The sequence below is a fragment of the Cynocephalus volans genome, chromosome 1 (assembly GCF_027409185.1).
Source record: "Cynocephalus volans isolate mCynVol1 chromosome 1, mCynVol1.pri, whole genome shotgun sequence".
Taxonomy (NCBI): Eukaryota; Metazoa; Chordata; class Mammalia; order Dermoptera; family Cynocephalidae; genus Cynocephalus; species Cynocephalus volans.
The window spans coordinates 294,759,055-294,779,369 of record NC_084460.1 but is presented as its reverse complement, the minus strand read 5'-3'; the positions used below and the strand labels follow the sequence as shown (position 1 = coordinate 294,779,369).

Here is a 20,315-nt window from a genome sequence, read left to right as displayed (position 1 = left end):
AATATGTACAGAATCTATGTTGAAAACTAAATAATGCTGATGAAAGAAATCAAAGAAGATCTAAATAAATTGATAGACATATGTTCATGAATTAGAAGACAACTCAACATGGTAAGAAAAAGAACAATGCATAAAAGGAAAAAAAAGATCTATTGGGTGTCACCAAACTTTAAAACTTTTTGCTCTGTGAAAGACTCTGTGAAGAGGATGAAAAGAGAAGATATGGATTGGGAGAAAATATGTGTAAACCACATATCCGTTGTCAAAGGACTAGTATATAGGATCAGTAATCAAAAATCTCCCCAGAAAGAAAAGCCCTAAATCTGATGCTTCACTGACAACTTCTAGCAAATGTTTCCAAAAAATTGAAGAGGAGGGAATACTTCCTAACTCATTCTATAAGATCAGCCTTACCCTGATACCAAAGCCAGACAAAGACACTACAAGGAAAATAAAACACCAAAAAAAACAAACAAACAAACAAAAAAAAACTACTACAGACCAATATTCCTTATAAACATTGATACAAAAACCTTCCACAAAATATTAGCAAACTGAATCCAGCAGCATATTTAAAGGACTGTACACCATGACCGAGTGGGATTTATTCTTGGATTGCAGGGAGGGTTTGAAATTAAAAAAAAAAAAAAATCAATGTAATATACCGCATTAACAGAATAAGGGGAAAACGCCCATGTGATCATCTCAATTGATGCAAAAAAAGGTGTCTGACAAAATCCAATACCTTTTCATAATAAAAATACCCAACAAACGAGAAACAGAAGGCAACTACCTCAACATACCATATCTGAAACAGCCACATCTGAATAACCATATATATATCAACAGCCATATCTGAAAAACCCACAGCAAATATCATATTCAGTGGGGAAAGACTGAAAGCTTTTCCTCTAACATCAGGAAAAGGCAAGGATGCCTTTCACCACTTCTATTCAACATAGTACTGGAAGTTCTAGCCAGAGTAATTAGGCCACAAAAAGAAATAAAAGCATCCAAATTAGAAAGGAAGAAGTAAAATTATCTCTACTCACAGATAATATAATCTTATATTTGGAAAACCCTAAAAATTCCATTTTAAAAACAACTGGAATTAATAAATGAATTCAGCAAAATAGCAGGACATAAAGTCAAAATACAAAAATCAATTGCATTTCTATACACTAATAATGAACAATCTGAAAAGGAAATTACAGAAACAAGTCCATATACAATAGCTTCAAACATAATAAAACACTTAGGAATTAACTAACAATGTGAAAGTCTTATACAATGACAACTACAAAACATTACTGAAAGAAATCAAACACCTAAATAAATGGAAAGGCACCCATGTTCATGGATTCATAGACAGTGTTGTTAAGATGTCAGTACTACCCAAAGCAATCAAGAGATTCAATGCAATCCCTACTAAAATCCCCATGATGCTTTTTGCAGAAACAGAAAAACCCATCCTAAAATGCATATGGAATCAAAAGACCATGAATAGCCAAAACAATCTTGAAAAAGAAGAACAAGAGTTCTCTTGTACAACATTGACTACAGTTAATAACCATGTACTGTATTCTTGAAAATGGCTAAGAAAGTAGATTTTAAGCATTCTTACCACAAAACTGGTAACTATATGAGGTAATACATATGTTAATTACTTTGCTTTAGCCATTCTACAATGTATATGTATTTCAAAACATCACACTGTACACAATATATACAATTTTTGTCAATTAAAATATATAAGTAAATTAATATTTTTTTAAAAAAATTTTTCAAAAGAAGAACAAACCTGGAGGACTCACACTTACTAATTTCACAATTTATTACAAAGCTATAGTTATCCAAAGTGTGCTACTGGCATGAAGACAGACATATAGAGTAATGAAACAGAACAGAAGGCCCAGAAATAAACCCTCAGGTATACAATCAAATGATTTTTGACAAGGGTGCCAAGATCTTTCAATGGAAACAGGACAGTATTTTCAACAGACGGTACTGTGAAAAATGGATATCCACATGCAAAAGATGACGTTGGACCCTTACCTAAAACCATATACAAAAATTAATTCAAAATGAATCAAAGACCTAAGTTTAAGAACTAAACTATAAAGCTCTCAAAAAGAAAAAAAAAAAAAAAAAAAAAAACACAAGGCAAAAGCTTCACAACATTGAATATAGCAGTGATTTCTTGAATATGACAAGCAAGGCAGAGGCAACAAAAGAAAAAATAGACAAATTGGACTTACTCAAAATTAAAAGAATTTGTGCATCAAGAGTACCAACAGAGTAAAAAGGCAATGCACAGAATGGGAGAAAGTATTTGCAAACCAAATATTTGACAAGGGATTAATAACCAGAATATATAGAAAACTCCTAAAACTCAACAACAAAAAAAAACCCGATTAAAAAAACAGGCCAATAAAAAAGGGGGTGGGGGGGGCAAAGGACAAGTCATGCTGGATAATACTCATTTCTCCAAAGAAGACTTACAAATGGTCAATATGCACATGAAAAGATGCTCAACATCACTAATCATTACAGAAATGCAAATCAAAACTACAATAAAATACCACCTCACACCCATTAGGATGGCTACTATTAAAAAAAAAAAAAAAAAAAAGAACAAGTGTTAGCAAGGATGTGGAGAAATTAGAACCCTTGTGCACCAGTGGTGAGAATGTAAAATGGTATAGCCAATGTGGAAAACAGTATGGGTGGTTCCCCCCAAAATTAAAAATAGAATCACCATATGATTCAGTAATTTCACTTCTGGATATACCCAAAAGAACTGAAAAAAGGGTCTCAAAAAGATATTTGTATGTCCATGTTCTTAGCAATATCATTCACAATAGCTAAAACGTGGAGACAACATCAGTGTCCGTCAACAGATGAACTGGATAACCAAAATGTGGTATATACAGTGGGATACTATTCAGACTAGGGGGGAAAAAAAGGGAAATTCTGACATATGCTTCAACACGGGCAAGCCTTGAGGACATGATGCTAAGTGAAATAAGCCAGTAACAAAAAGATAAATATTGTATGATCCCGTTTATGTGAGATACTTAGAGTAGTCAAAAATCATAAATACAGACAGGCGAATGGTGGTTGCTAGGGACTGGGGAGAGTGGAAAATGAGAAGTTATTGATTAATGGTTACAGAGTTCAATTTGGGAAGACAAAAAGTTATGAAGATGAATGGTGGTGATGGTTGCACAGCATCATAAATGTATTTCATACCATGAAACTGTACACTTAGAAATGGTTAAGACAGTAAAATTTATGTTATGTGTATTTTAACACAATAAAAACTTGGGGGGAAAAAGTAAAAAAAAAAATCAAACAATCCAATAAGAATGTGGACAAAAAATATCTCACTGAAGAGGATAATCAGAAGGCCAATAAGCACATGAAAAGATGTCAACATCATTAGCCATTAGGAAAATGCTAATTAAAAACCACAATGAGACAAATGTGGTTTGTCTCATTGTTAAAAAAAAAAGTGAGAACAACAACGAATAAAAAGTAAAAAATAAAATATAGCAACAACAACAAATGCTGGTAAGGATGTGAAGAAACTGAATTACTAATGCATGGCTGATGGGCATATAAAATTATACAGCCACTCTGGAAAACAGTTCAGCAGTTTCTCATAAAAAAAAAAACCTAAACATACAACTACCATATAACGCAGCAAATGCACTCCTGGGCATTTACACCAGAGGAATAAAGACTTACGTGCATACAAAAACCTGTCAATGAATGTTTATAGCAGCTTTATTCACAACAGCCAAAAACTAGAACCACCCAGACATCCTTCTATGTGTGAATGGTAAAACAAACTATGACACATTCATATCATGCAATACTATTGGGTAATAAAAAGAAGCTATTGATACATGCAACAACCGGATAAATCTCCAGAGAATTATGCTAAATTAACAGAGCTAATCCCAAAAGGATACATACTGTATAATTCTATTTACATGACATTCTTGAAATGACAAAAGACAGAAAGAGAAAACAGATTAGGGGTTAACAAGGAGGTGTGGGTATAAGGGAAATGCATGTCGCTATAAAAGAGCATAATGAGGGACACCTGCTGAGATGGACATGTTCTGAATCTTAACTGTATCAGTAAACATACCGGTTGTGATAGTGTACTACAGTTTTGCAAGAAATTGGACATGTTCTGAATCTTAACTGTAACAGTCAACATACTGGTTGTGATATTGTACTATAGTTTTCAAGAAATTACCACTGGGGGAAACTGGGTAAAGGAGGCATGAAATCTCTCTGTGTTATTTCTTACAACTCCACATGAAGCTACAATTATAAGTTGTAATTAAGTAAATTTAATTAAGGCTAACTAAATAAACCAAAACACATACACGAAGCCCTGCTCTCATATACATTACATTCAGTCTACTAAGTTGTAAACAATGAACAAATATATACAATGCCCGGTAACGATAACTGCTATGAATAAGGCAGGGTGAGAGGACTGAGAGTTAGGAGGGGAGTTCATATGTTGCAGGCAGTTCACAGGGTGTACTGGGTAAAATGCTATCCATGAAACTCATACTAATACAGTCAACAACCAATTTCAGATTATAAGCAAAGATTTCAAAAACAGAAATGAAGAATCAACAAACATCCTTTACAGCATTCTCTCCTCATTCTAATCTAACTTATGCACCATACAAATCTTCTAAGGGATTCATTTGTAATATAGGACTATCTTTTCCCAGACATTTTTACTAGTGCTCTACCATTTATATCAACTCCACTTAAGCAAAACATTCAAGGTCCTCCAATACTGCTGCCATCACCTTTTTATGGTCAGGGAGACTGAAGCACAGAGAAGATGAGTAACTTACCTGCCTAGTCAGCCAGCTGGGATGCCAGATCTGAGAGAACCTTAAGCATTTGCTTATATCCCTGTCATATTAGTCATGACTTGCCTTGTATTCAAATTATTTTCATATGTACTACAGATATATAAGATACATATAAATAACTTTCATATATATAAACGTGGGTACTTCAGAAAGTTTGTGGAAAAATGGAATTCAAAGATAACACAAATCTTTCCATGAACTTTTTGAAGACCTCTCATATATAAGTATTTCTTCATATATATTAAAGAAAGCCTGATGACTTCTTTCTCTACTATTATGCAAATTAACATTAAACAAATCCCATTCTTAGAGAGCCTGGAGGTACTAGCAGACACTTCAGTACTTAAAAGTAGAAAGGAACAACCTACCTTGAATTTCTCCCTGAGGATCTTTGTAATACCACTTCTGCATTGCTTCATGCATCAGTGGAACTGATACTCCTTTAGCTCTGTGCTCTTGCAGTTTTGATGCCAGTCTCTCATCATCTAGTGCACTGTCTTGCAGATAAGCCACCATCTTCTCAGCTTGCTAATAAGAGAAAAACAAAAAACGAAAAACAAATTAAGGAAACAGATAATCCTGAATCAATACTTGTACATGCAGATTGGCCAGCAAGCTCAGCTGGTAAGAGCATGGTATTAGAACACCAAGGTTAAGGGTTCAGATCCCCAAACCAGCCAGCTGTTTAAAAAAAAAAAAAAACTTGTATACGTAATAACAATGTCTCTCTTTTTTGGACACTTGATCTGTGAAAGACACTATGTGAGGAACACAGCAGATAATTTAATTCTCCCAATAATGCTGTGCAATACGTACTTATCCCTATTTTACAGAGGGGGAAACTAAGGCTCAAAGATGTCGAGTCTTGCTCAAGGTCTCAAAATTATTAAACAAACCAACTGAGATTGAAACACAAACTGGTGTGGGTCAAAGTTCAGGCTTCTAATCAACAAACAAGTACTTTTTAAACTAATAGGCCACTGATCGATTCTAAATTATATAAACTAAACCTGTAAAAATAGGAATGTTAACAGAACAAAAGGCTCAATTAATGCAATTACAAAATAAAAAAACCTTTTTACAAGTTTCACTAAGACACTACCCCTTTCTTACTTCTTTTAACATTAACTGCCACTAACCATCCCACCCAAAAGAAAAAAGAAATTCTTTTGTAGAAAAGCAAGCTATAATTTACTTTACATATAACAATGGTATATACAATCTTACAAAATCTAGACACATGAATATTATGTTAAAAACCTGAGAGTTTATTTTCCCTGTTACACTTGGGGCAAAAAATACTGAAGACACAGTGACCATTCACAGCTGCTCGTATTCGCCATTTCTGGCATTCCATTAACATCCAAAAAGAAAAAAGAAAACAGCTAAGGGCAATCTCAGAGGAGCAAAAAACCTGACATAATGACTACCACATAGCAGAAACTTAAAAGCATGAAACGATTTGAAAGACAATTATTCAAACAAATAAATACTAAATATCCAAACAACTTTTCCAGTACTTAAAAATCTAGTGCACAAAAGTTCTATATTTGAATATTCTTTTAACGCTTTCTAATTTGTATGGCAGTTTGAAAGGAAACAAAAAGAATTACATAATTTTTACCTGTTCCAAATGTTTGAGACCCTCTTCATCATCTGGCTCTGTGGAAACACTGCCCATACCAGGAGCACCTACAACTGATGTTTCAACTGGCCGGAGGGCAGGACTAGGATTGGGAACAGGAGGTGGAAGCATGAGAAGAGGAGAGGCTGTATCTGAAGGAATCTGTGACAGGGGCTGTTGGACATCAGGAACCATTTCTAGAGGAAAAAAATTCAGACAGACGAAAATCATCTGAAATACAGAAACTCTAATGAAGTCTAACTCTACATTATCCAACTGGGCAACCTGCTAAATGGGCCCAACAGAAACTGAACTCTGTCATGAACTCTGAAGCGACTTGTCATAGAGAAGTACGGTGCTTCTCCCTAGAATGACAGAATTACCTCCACAGAATGACAAAAGACAAGGTTTAAAAGGTCTTTCTGCAGTGCCTACCTGTGTCACTAGAGCACCTACCCAACAGCTATAGGTCAACCTCTTGTAAACAAACATGTTCCCAAATAAAAAGAGAGTTATCAAAGCACCCCGCATCTCAAAGACATGTCATAGCTCATCAAAACCCCTATTAAAAATATCTGCAATTACCTTGAAGTACCTATTTCAAGTAATAATTAATATAATTCAAACATTACATGTTTTAAGATAATAAAAAGCACTTGGAGTCTACCTGTATAATGCAGGATGTTCCTCTCAATAAGAATTAAAATTGTGGCTGTCTGGTTGGTTGGTTAGAACACAACCTTATAACACCAAGGTCATGGGTTTGGATCCCCATATTAGCCAGCCACAAAAATAAATAAATATACACTTAAAAAAAAAAAAAAAAAGAATAAAAATTGCCAAAAAGTTTCTGTCTTGATTCCTATGTCTAACCTCTCAGTATGCAGGCTCTTAAGAAGGAAAGGGGATGGAAGTAATTAGATACAACTGCAGTTTCCCCTTTGAAACTTTATTTGTTCAAATTACAGATAGCTTCTCCAAATTCCTGTTCCTCTCACTCTTTCTGTGCCAAACTTTTTTTAAAGGACACTTTAGACATGCTGTCTCCACTTCACCACCCACACCTGCTACAATGTGACTTCCACTCCCACATCTCCAGTTAAGCTCCTCTCTCAAAGATATGCAGTGACACAGAGTTGCTAAATTCAATGGCTTTTCCTTGTCTTCATTACCCACTCCCTTAGCAGTAGCATCTCACATTATCAACCCAATTCTAAGCTAAAATGCTCTCCTTGCTTAGTTTCCCAGCACTCTACTCTCCTAGCTCTACTTTTGCCTCTGAAGAATTTTTTCTGGTTCTTCTTCCTCTACCTACCCTCTAAAAATAGGAATTACCCAAGGTTCTATTCTCGTCCACTTCTCTCTCACCCCTAACAAGTGTGCATAATCTTTTAAATGTTCATTCTCTTTCTGGCCCTAAACTACTGCCATCCTTCTACAGTCCCTCATTCAACACTGCTCTCTCTAGCCATCTCTACTTCTCATCAACACCTCGGAATCAATGTTTCAAACTGAATTTAGTCTCTCCCCTCCCAAATGTGCTCCTAACTTCCACTCTTTTCCTGTGAAGGGAACCCAATCCTTTCAGGCATCTCAGTCATCTTTGACTATTCCCTCTTTTTTACCCTGACTTCCAGTTAACGACTAAGTCTTGCAAATTTCTACTTTGAAATCTCACCTGCCACAAGCTCCCTTTATAGGTGTACTGCCTACTTTGTAGTGACTGCTCAGGAGTCTAACAGGTCACAGTGCAGCCCATCTGCTATCTTAAAAAAACCAGAAGCTGATTCCTGCCCATTCTTGGATCAGTCCCCCCTTCCTCACTTTTGCTTTCACTACTCCCTAGTACTGGAGTGCCCTCTTCCAATTCACCCAAGCTATACATACCACCAAATTCTTACTATTCCAAGATGTGTTCAAAGATCGCCTGTTTCCTGAGGTGTTCCAAGAGTCTACCAATAGTGAGTTTATATCATTGCTTTTTGCCCTGGATAATTGTCATACACATGCTTTATCTCCCGTACAGACTCCAGATCTGAAGTTTCAACCTGTAATTCATATCTATGAAGCTTTCTCAAAATACATATGTCTGGAACTGGTCAGTTATCTCAGTTGGTTAGAGCACAGTGGTGATAACAACAAGGTCAAGGATTAGGATCCCCATACCGGCCAAATGCCAAAACAAACAACAACAAGAAAAAAAACATATGGCTGCAGTCAATCCTAAAGTCTCCTATAATAAGGACTCAGGCTTGTTCGTTCAAGAGAATGCACGACAAGTAATTCTGACATATGTCATAACTAAAAAAACAACTACCACAAATCAAATAGGTCTCAAGATGTACAGGTCCCCATAGTGACTACTATTTAGATATTTAAATACTTGCTGAATTCACTCAGTTTTGTTCTAAACATAAAAAACTGAAAAGAAAGTCTTGGTTCAAGCCCTCAAAATATCAGTCTAATGGAAAAAAAATAAATAAACAAGCAGATCTTTACAATATTGTAATTATATATTTGGAACAGAACTGGCTGTTTAAGAAACAAGACGACACAGGGCCGGCTCATGGCTCACTCAGGAGAGTGCGGTGCTACTAACACCAAGGCCACGGGTTCGGATCCTATATAGGGATGGCCGGTTAGCAAAGTGGCTGAGCACGGTGCTGACAACACCAAGCCAAGGGTTGAGATCCCCTTACCGGTCATCTTTTTTAAAAAAAACTTTTTTTATTTAAAAAATATAAAAAGAAACAAGACGACACCTAACCCAGTTTGGGGTCTTTGAGTGGAAGAGTTTCAGGCATAGAGAAAAGCATGTACTAAGGTATGAACATGAGAAAACAGGGCACATTTCAGGACGTAAAAGGCTTTGAGGCTGGTGAGCAGAGTATTAGGAAGACAAAGAGGCTAGGGCTAAAAGCGCACAGAGGGAGGCAGATGTCAGATCATGAAGGGTCTTGTAGGCCACGTTAAAGGGTATGAATTTTTATGGTGAGTGAATCAAACAACTAACCTTTCAACATCAGGAATTACAAAGTCATTTTTTAGTATGTATAAGAAGAAACATAAAAATAAATAATATTGCCTACTAAGGTGTATGAGCAATTTAAACCAATACAGTAACGCTAGAGAAGATATGTTTTAAGCTTATTCCCTATCAAAGGTGTTGGACTTCCACGAATTCATCCATGTTCTCTTTTTTACTTCTTTTAGAAGAATGGCATTGTGGTGTGTCATCTGCTGATTTAAATACAGCACACAAACAGCCAGACATTACATGAAAAGAAGGTAACTTGTCTGATATGGGAATCTAACTATTGCAGAGGATCCCAAACCTGAATTTGCTAGGGTGATACCAGGGTGACTATGCAAAAGGCCCTAGGAAATATTCCTGAGCTCCAGCCTTTCAGATTCTAACTCTGTTTGGGTGAATTTTCTGGGATGGATACATATGTGGGAAGCATTTTTTGACTGGGTTTACTGGTAAAATTACCTATTCTAATAATACACCCACTATCAGCAGTTCTAGGAGGCATAAACAGAAGCCTATCATATCAGTGATCACTGGCCTCAGCAGAACCCTATTTTAGCTCGTCTACTGTCACAAATACATACCGTCCCCTCTGCTGGGCACCTTGGCTGGTAGACTATTTTCCGTCCGACTCTCCTCTTCAGCTTTGTCCGTTTGCTCAGTTTGGGGTTCATCTTTCCTCTCAAACTGTGGTGTTTCCTGAGGTTGATGGTCTGAAGGAGTACCTGGTCTAGCAGATGATGATGAGGTTTGGGGTGTTTCCTCACTATCTTCTAGGAACATAAAGTAATCTTAAGTGAACTTAGGAAAGTTTGGGTTTAATGAACAAAAATGGTAAAAGGCAAAAATGGGCCTTACCAACTCCTGATCTGTCTGTTTTCTCTGCCTCTTTCTTATTTGTCTTATCAGGTTCTTTGGCCTCTTCATTATGGCTACCCTCAGAGTCAGAGCACTCCTCCCCTTCCTCCACAGGACGGAAGTCCATCTCCTGCTCTTCTGGAATAGGCTCTTTCTGTACTTTCTGCAGCAAAAAAATAAAACCAAAGGTCAACTGCATATCTGGCTTTGGTATAAGGTCAGTGACTGTCATAACATTTAAAATAAATTTCTTACTTTCAGAGAGAGGAATGCTCCAGACGAGTCGAATGTGCCCATTTCTTCTTCGGCATCCTCTAAGCACCATTCAGGCAAACTATCCCTGTCATCATCTATGCTCCCACTGCCAGAGCGCACCCTTCGGTAACCCCGTTCATCATCCCGATCTCGAAAATCAAACTCAAACCTTCGACGTCGTTCCATGTGTTCCCGCCAGCCTGCAGAACGAGGGCCATCTGGGATGAGGAGGACACATACCTTAGAAAAGTTTTATGACAATATTTGGAAAAGAAAATCTTGGATAGCAAATAAAGGAGAAAGCTAAACTGACAACAAATTCAAATGGATCAACCTACTAACAAGAAAATTAGGCAAATTCAATGAAGTTCAGAACTCAGAGTATTTATACCATCACTAAGTGACAAGAGTACTTATCTTCATTAAGATAAGTACTGAGCCATGCAACATACTCTGAAGTTTTAAAAGATAAATTTAAAATAGCATGTTTAAAGGACACTTTATTCAAAGTGTGCACTTTTAATAAGCTTTAGGTATCTGATTAAAATACCGATTAGCCATTCACATGGCCTACTCCTAGCCAAGACTTACAGCACTGGATATATTTCTGCACAGAAGTTTATGCCCTCCGTCTGGCAGATCTTCAAGCATTTTCTTTCTTCCCATGAAAATATCACTCTTTTTGGATAAGACCAGCTAGCCCTGTGTTAATTCATAATATCAAACTCATTATGCTCATTTACTAGTGCCAAGTTCCCATTTGTAATTCTGATTCCTAATGAAAAGTCATGGAATTACATCACTGACAGATGTCATAGAGATTTTATATGGCCCACTATCTTAATTTTATAGTTTAAGAAGAAAGTGAAACTCTGACAGCAGAAGTAACTTGCTCAAATGGCAAAAAGAACTAGAATCCAATTCTACATCCTCTGCTGCTTTTTGCACAACAACATGCTTACTCTCTTTTCTCTTTTTTCTCATCTCTTAATTTTCTCTAGGGATTTTTTATTTCTGTATTAATAACCCCAGGGACATTCCTAAATCCACCCTAGGATACTATTTATTGCATCTACTTTCCAACAGAAAAAGACTGCCTAAGAATAAAAAATATCCCACTTAAGGTATTTTTCTGAAAGAAAATTGGAAAACTCTTTTTAAAATCTGACTAACTCACATCTAAAAGAGTCTTAAAAAGAAAGGCAGGTTTTAACCTATTAGAATTTTCTATCCTTGATTCCTTTCTCTTAAGAAGATACACAAAATTAATGAGGCCAAATTTAAATGTTCTTACTACTGAGGCCCAATTTACTAGAACCAGCAATCTAAAAATCAAAGTGAAAAACAAAGGGCAAAATGTTAAGATGCCAAATACAGGTAGAATCTTATAAGCCACTCAAAAATATATGAAAACATTATTCCCACACTCCCTACCCCAACTCACGACAAGAAAATACTATTTACTAACTTCTATGAGAACTAAGGAATTTTACACCCAGACTACTTCAATGTAAACCTAGAGCTATTACTCAAAAGGAGTCTTCAGGATCAAATGTTGAATTCCAGAGTCCTCTGTCTACTACTATCATTTCTAAACAGTCTAAGTATGCACCGTGATAGGAATCTATCCTTCTAGGCACCCGGCTCATGTTTCCCTCTTACTGAGTTTCCTAAGTTCAGCTCCCAGAGTGAATGCTTCGCTGTCCTTAATGCCCCCATCTCCATACACATCTAGCTGCACATAACTGTATCCCATAATTTTATTATTGTATTACCAATAGTTAATAAAATTTTATTCATGAAACTAAATGGAAAGGCAGATTTACAACTTACTGAGGCTGACCACTGCTTTATAGACCTTACATCTGAGCTAAATTGGATACTATTTTCATAAAATAAAAATCAGTCATAATAATTATATTTAAAATTTTATTCAAATCCTAATAAAAGATTAACTACAATCTGAGAATTGCTAAGAGTTCATTTATAACAACTGCTATAATCAGACTAAACTTTCAATACACTGAGTTTAAAAAGTAGATGCCATTCTTTTTAAAAAAATGCACTCAGTGTTTTTTCAGACCCATATATCTTTATATTCCCCCAAACTGTCTTTAAAAATATATACGGACAAAAATATTTTGGAAGTTGTCAAGTTGATGACAAAACTGACACGAAAGCCAAATATTAGAGAATAAAAAAGATTTTTAAAAGATGAGAAAAGGACAATACATAACCAAATTCTAGGTTGCTGGATGAGGGTCAATGGTAGAAGATAACACTAAAATTTTACTTCATTTAACTCCCTTTAAAAGAATCAACATCAGAAGTTCAGGCTCAGAAACACTGCTCATCTTCCAAAACATTCACCTTGTTTGTTTTTGATCAGCTGGAATTTCTCTTCTTGCTCAGCCCAGACCCTGTCCATTCTTCACTGAATGCTTGTTGGGAACATAGTCTACAAACTGTTTTGCTTACAGGCAAGCTCAGCACAAAATGCCGTGATGCCTTGAAGAGAACTATAACATGTGGTTGCCCAAGATACAGACTGATGAGAACTGCCTATATCTTGTGATGTAAACAATGCCCACTAATGACAGAAAACCCGCCCAAAAGGCAGCCATGAAGAGTTAATATAAAAGCATCATAATCCATCCAAAGATTAACTCTACTATGTTTCCATCTACCTACAACTCCATAACACACTTTGAATGCCTATTATTGTTTACACAGACCTAAACTAGTGGTTTTGCTAATAACTTGATTTTAATAAGTAAAAACCTTTCACATAATTATAATTTCCTCTATTGGGGCTGGCCAGTTGGCTCAATTGGTTAGAGCATGGCTCTGATAACACCAAAGACCAGGGTTCAATCCCTGTAGCAGCCAGCCGTCCCCTCCAAAAAACAAAAATTGTCCTCTATTAAACGTAAGCTACCTTGGCATACAGTTGAAAAAATATTGTTATGCACATGAAATTCATAGGGCATGTACATACACTTTTTGTGCTTAAATTCCTCATGACCCCACTATTCAAACGACAGTTGCATCTGATTATCATGAGGCATGGGATCAGCACTTCAGTAGGGGATGAACTTTAACACAAAGCACCACTGTCTTCAATTACTAGCATATCTAATGTCCAAAAAGAACAGTGTGAAGCATTCTTAAGAGTCAAAGAGAAGAACTTAAAAAACCACTAATACGCTCTCCTTTTTCTAAAGTTACAGGAACAAAAGAATGAACTTACAATTATGTTTTCGACCTGGGTTTAAAGTTTATTCTTCAAATAAGCATAAATCACATTTTCAGGGGGGGAAAAATGAGAATAAATCCTTTCTTATGCAGGAAAACACCCATGGGGAGTGGACACACATATTCCAAATGTATAATTACACATTTGTAAGTTTTAAAGAATGGTGAAAAACAGATTCAAAGTTTACAGTTAGACAAAACTGAATGAAACTCTGTCATTTTTGTAGTTGCAGGCAGGTGCTTCCCATTAAATTACACTATTTGCCCCAGAAAAATACAGAAGAGTTATTTCAATCAACTAAAGAGACATGGTGGGGAATTTTTATGTTGCAATTTTTTTGCAGTAATAAGACTGTGTGATGGCATAAACGACTCCTCTTTTTTTTTTTAAACTAGTTTATCTTTTCCACTTAATCCCTAACAATTTCCAAACTCTCACTTATTTACTTCAGTCACTTTGTGCTTCTACTCAGAATTCTTACCAGGACTGTGAGGCCGCCACCTCTCTCCATCCCTTCTTGATCCAGCTAGTCGCCAACCTCCATCATCATCTTCTCCATTTTGTTCCTCTCTAAAGATACGCCAATTTTCACTTTCTGAGCGTATAAATTCATGCTTTCTCCCCACTGATGTTGGTCCACCTTCCTCAAAATTTGGTCTTCCTATAAAGAAAATAAGTAAATATGGTAAGCAAACATGAGTATCTGTCAGAAAAAATTTTGAAAAACAAACTTGACAGCTCAAATCAAGCTTTGCTACAAAGGTGTCAGTTTCAGTGTTCAGAAAGTATCAATAAAATAACCGTGGACATATGCATATATTATCAGACACATTTCTTTTTCAACATATTTTATTTTTTATTTTTTTTAGCAGCTGGCCGGTACAGGGATCCAAACACTTGACCTTGGTGTTATAACACTGTGCTCTAACCAACTGAGTTAATTGGCCAGCCCTAGACATATTTCTTAAAGCTGAATGTTCATAGACTAGGCAATTATTTTTTAAACAAAAATAGTATGTGCATTAAAAAAAGGCATGCAACGAAAAGTCAATCTTCCTACACAAAACACCCAGAGACTTACTCCCCCAGAGACTTACTCTCCAGAAGCAACCAGCATCAACAGTTTCTTATAAAACCTTCCAAAAACTGTCCACTGGTACACTTATGCACATATATGCAGCTCCCTCATCGACACCCTCAGGATATTACACATGTTGTTTTGTACCCTTGCTGTTTTTACTTAATAGTATATCTTACCTATCCTTACTTACCAATACATTTTATTTTAAAGTTATATAATATTTTTATTATTTGATGTACATTAACCAACCTCTACTGGTGAATATGTTGAAAGAGCATATCTGCTCATTTCAACCTCTGTTTTAAATCCAAAACTGTAAATTTAAAAATAAAGACTGTGAGCTATAATTTTTCATTTACTCTAGCACCTAGTACAATACAGACATACAACCAATTGCTTTTGGAAAGAATTTAAAGCTAAGCTATATCTAACTTAATGTCTCAAGAGTTACATTAATGATAAAAGAGAGCCTGGTATACCAAGTAAACGAAATTGGTACTTTAAAAGGAAAAGAAAATGCTAAATTATGCAAATTATTTACTCACCATCACACATGTGCTAACATATACAATTCATAACAATGTACAAAATATCACATAAAAGTAGTTGAAAATCCAGAACATAAGGTATACTGATGTCCTCAGTTTATAACAATAAAGTTACATATTCTCTCAGTGACAAACTCAATCTTTTTCATTAAACCATACTAAAAAATGGGGGGGGGGGCCTTGAACAATGGAGATGAGGAAAATTCTAATTTCTGGTCATCCTCTTACATGTACTGCAATTCAACATCCTGTTGACAACATATGGTTGTTAGTTTGCTACCAGGGATCATTCTACTACAGGATAAAAAATCTGGGGGGATTATGAGGGCAGTATATGCTGGTACCTGCTTTCTTAATTGTGGTAGGCAGCTTCTAAGAGCCCCCCAACAATCCCCGCCTGCTGATCTTTGTATAACCCTCTCCCCTTAAGTGTGGGCTGGACTTACTGACTCACTCCTAACAAACAGAATATAGCTGGTAATGAGATACCACTGCTGATACTAAGTTAAAAAAGACTACAGCTTCCATTTTGGACACTTTCTCTGCAGCAAGCCAGCTGTCATGGAGTGAGGCAGCCCTGTGGAAAAGCTCACATAGCAAAGAACAGAGGCTTGCCACCAGAAACATGAGCGAGTTTGGAAGTGTAACCAACCCCGGTCAAGTCTGAGATGACGGCAGCTTGGGCTGATGATTCCTGGCTCACAGAAACTCAGATAATAAATGTTTGCTACTTTCAGCCATTTGAGGTAATACGTTACACAATCATAAATAATAAAAACACTCACTTATCTGATTTAATCTTCATAACAATCCTAAGTATTAGAAGTTATTTTTCCCATTTTAAAGCTGAAAATATTGAGGCTCAAAAAAATAACCGAGGAGACTTGTCTAAAATCACACACTACTATTAAATGGCACAGACAAGATACAAATGTTAATCTTCTGATCATTCAATAAATATCTATAGCACACTGAGTGCCAAGTTTTATGGATTCAAGTGCACACATATTATTCCATGTCTGTCCTTGGGTTCGAAGATCTTTCAGGTTCTCTTGCTTAGAATAAAAGGGGATAACCCATTTTACAAAGCACCACATCCATTATATGACTTGATGAAAACTATAGCTGTACTTATAAAAGACAAACAAATTAAAAACAAAGAAATCCCTAATGTGTACAAATTGAAAAATAAAAGGAAATGGCTTTTAACCAATATAATCGGTTAATCACAAATATTATATGCCAGGCACTGGGCTAAGACTTAGAAATACAGCAGTAATCACATGATGAATTATCTGCTCAACTTTTACACGAAGCCTCTGAAAAAGTAATGACTGTACCAAAGTAACAAAATAGTGCTAAATGGGGAAATGCATAACTCATCAAACATGTCATTATTTTTTCTAACATGATAAACTGTAAAAATTTTAAGTTATCAAAAATGAAAATACTAGTAATCCCACAATCTTAAAAACAGAAATCTATTTATCTGTGATTAGCTTAACTTAAATAATACAAATTTATCTTTTTATGTAGTTGCAATCTGTATACCTAATATTTTGTAATCTATTTTTCATCAATGATAGCGAATACTTCTCTGTGATTATACATCTTCCTAAAAATACAAAGGGACACATACTAGTTATATCTTGTTGCTGTAGCATAATGCACTAGACTATTCCCCACTGGATATTTACTTTATAACTAATTTTTTTGCCAACTATAGATAACGAAACAAGAAATATTTGTGTGCATATGTGTTTGCTTTTTTAAGCTACTGCTTCTGGAAGAAAAAAAAAAAAACTTCAAAGAGTGAAGTTACTAGGTCAAATGAAAGACATGATGCATTGAAATACCATTCCCCCATAAAAAAAGGGTTCAGCTACCATATCATTTTACATTATCAAAAATAAGTGCTATTATCCTTTTAAAACTTTATTACTCTGTTGTAAAATGGTATAGTAATGTGGCGCGAATGTGAATGTTTCATAAAAAAGATTTTTCATGTTGTTTACTACTTCCCGTTATATAAAGTTTTTATTTGCTTTCGGTAATGGGCCACAATAATCAACCACATTGTATATCGACAAAATAAAATATTACTAAAAAGAAAAAATAAAAAAATAAAAATAAAGTTTTTATTTGCAATTTTATTGTCCTAAACTAGCAGCTTCTTTACTTTTTTAACTGTCAAGTTTTACAAATATTTCTCAAAATATTAATACCCAGGAACAAGAAAAATATAAAGGACAGAATAGGGTAATAACAGAAAAACTATAGGGAGAGGAAAAAATCTGGCTTTTCTACTTACAGAAAACTATCTTGCAATTCTCCAACTGTTGGAAAACTTGTACATGTCATAAAGTTTGAATGACCATTTACGCTATTTCTGGTTTAAAAATGTATTTGAGACAGAAATTATAAAGATAAAGAGGAGCACAGCACCAAAGAAAGAATGATGATTTTTGGAGACATCAGACCTAGTTTTAAAAGCGGGCTCAAATTCTGATCTGTACACCTCAACTAATGAAGACCCAATTCCCCATTTGAAAGAAGTTTCAGCATATGTATGTGTTAAGGTGAAGCAAAATGAATTTACCCATTCTAGTTCAAATATCTCAACAAAGGAGTTCAAATTTTGTTATAAGTGACAATTTCCACAAAGTAATTTCTAAAAACTGCAATATACTTTTTTGATGTTAAATATTACATAATGAATAACTGCAAGAGAAAAAAATTAGATTAAGACTTCTCTGATAAACCAAGAAAAACCAGAATAATATAATTCTGACAAGCCGAACAAATATCCCACATGTAAGAGGCAAAGTGGGTGGAAAGGGGTCACTGTCACTTTCATAAGAGAAGGTGAAAAGGATTCGAGAACTTTTAAATGGACTTCACTCATGTCCTATCCCCCACCAAGAGAACTTTTTACTGAGTTAAAACATTATTACAAAAAAGTACACAAATCACAAACATAGAATTCCCTGAGTTTTCATAAAGCAAATATAGCCATATAACTACCACCTTAGATTTTTTAAAAATTCATTAAGCCTTTACCAAGGTAAGCACTATCCTGACTTCTATCCCCAAATATCAGTTTTGCCTGCTTTAAAATTTTTTTATATAAACGGAATTTTCATTTATATCAGGCTTCTTTAACTGAACATTACAGGATATTCATTCACGTTGTTACAGAAAACAGTAATTTGTTCTTTTACATCGCTGTACAGAATCTCACTGTATGAAGAGATTACACCAGTAGTGTATTTTTCTTACCCTACTGCTGATGGACATTTAGGTTGTTTGTACATTTTGCTACTATGAATTGTGCTTCTATGAACATTCCTGAATATGAATTTTGGTAAGCATATGTTTGCATTTGTTGGGTATATACATAGGAGTAAAACTGCTGGGTCAGACAGAGTATGTTCAACTTTTCTAAGTACTACCAAACATTTTTTCCAAAGAAACAGTACTACTTTACCATTTGTTTGCTCAAACCTCTAGGAAAATTAACATGACTGCCTCCTCTATAGATAAACAGAATTAGGGACACAGTATTAAAAACAAAGAAAATACTTAGACATAACACTTGCCCTCCAGTTCCATAGTCCAGGGACATGTAAATAAATGACCTGAAATATTACAGTTGACAAAACACATTGATATATCTCACGTGATCCTCATAATAACCACAAGAGATAAATGAAATATCATCATCTAGATTGGTCTTGTGAGGAAAGGGATAGCTGTAGGGTGGCTTCCCAAGGTTACAGAGCTGAGTCATAAGCAAATCAGAAATAAAACCTAGGTTCTCGAAATCTTAATCCAGGGCTTATTTCTACTACATCATTCTTAATGGTTTATTCACAAATTAGACCCATTTGAGGCAGCCAGAAATTCCAGAGAAACTGGAATAGTTAGAGGAAGATCTGAGATCTAAGTCCAAAAAGGCCTAAAAGGACAGTAGACATACCGTGCATCATACGTCTTGGAGACAAAGTCTATGAACATCTCTAAAAAGGAAGAGAAAACTAAAAGTGTTATCTTCCTGCAGAAATGATTTCAAAATGTATACCCCTGAAAAAATGGCATAATTTCATCAATAAAAAATTTTACTCTCCAAATTATTTTTAGAAGAAAAAAGTGACTTCGAACAGTTATAAAATACACTTTTCCAATTACTACCAAGATAACTAAAAATAACACTGCATGAAAAAAAGTGCTCTAAAATATTAAAATAAACCGCTTCTACCTAACTGATTCAGGTAGATTTGTGTGAATTTGGGTGGGTGGGTAGGATTATCAAGGAGAACTTCACCTATACAATTTGAGTTATTTATATACACACATATATATTTGTGTTTTCCTGATACAATTTTAAATGATTGATAAATAGTAAAGTCATTCATGGCAATTTAGAAAATGGTATCTGAAGTTCCTTTCACACCTAAAAATGCCGGCATTCCATAATAACCAGGGCTAAAATGACTGAGTGACACCCACATACACAGTCCTTCTAGCATTCAAAATCAAAGTCTTCCTCCTCCTGCAACAGGAGCACCATGACAAAGCTGAGTAATCAAATATTTTTGTTGACATCTTTTTAAAATGTTAACAGATAAAATTATAAACAAGATGACTGAATAATTTACAAATTCAGGCCTGAACAAAATATTCCTAAACTACAGTTAATGAATGAGCTCAGGGCTATGAATCCTTGAACTAGAAGAATGTTTGTGCCAG

General features: G+C 35.3%; 1 protein-coding gene across 5 annotated transcripts in view; it reads right to left on the bottom strand.

Moving 5' to 3' along the window:
- GIGYF2 (GRB10 interacting GYF protein 2) overlaps window positions 1-20,315 on the bottom strand; it is a 147,407-nt gene that overhangs the window by 63,759 nt on the left and 63,333 nt on the right. For 3 of the 5 annotated variants that reach the window (XM_063089362.1, XM_063089372.1, XM_063089380.1), the window contains 6 exons: window positions 14,419-14,598; window positions 10,682-10,899; window positions 10,427-10,589; window positions 10,153-10,341; window positions 6,538-6,734; window positions 5,282-5,441 (listed from right to left, as the gene is read on the bottom strand). In XM_063089362.1, coding sequence (XP_062945432.1) covers window positions 5,282-5,441; window positions 6,538-6,734; window positions 10,153-10,341; window positions 10,427-10,589; window positions 10,682-10,899; window positions 14,419-14,598 — 1,107 coding nt within the window. The remainder of the gene's footprint in view (window positions 1-5,281; window positions 5,442-6,537; window positions 6,735-10,152; window positions 10,342-10,426; window positions 10,590-10,681; window positions 10,900-14,418; window positions 14,599-20,315) is intronic. The other 2 variants (XM_063089391.1, XM_063089402.1) reach the window with 2 other exon arrangements.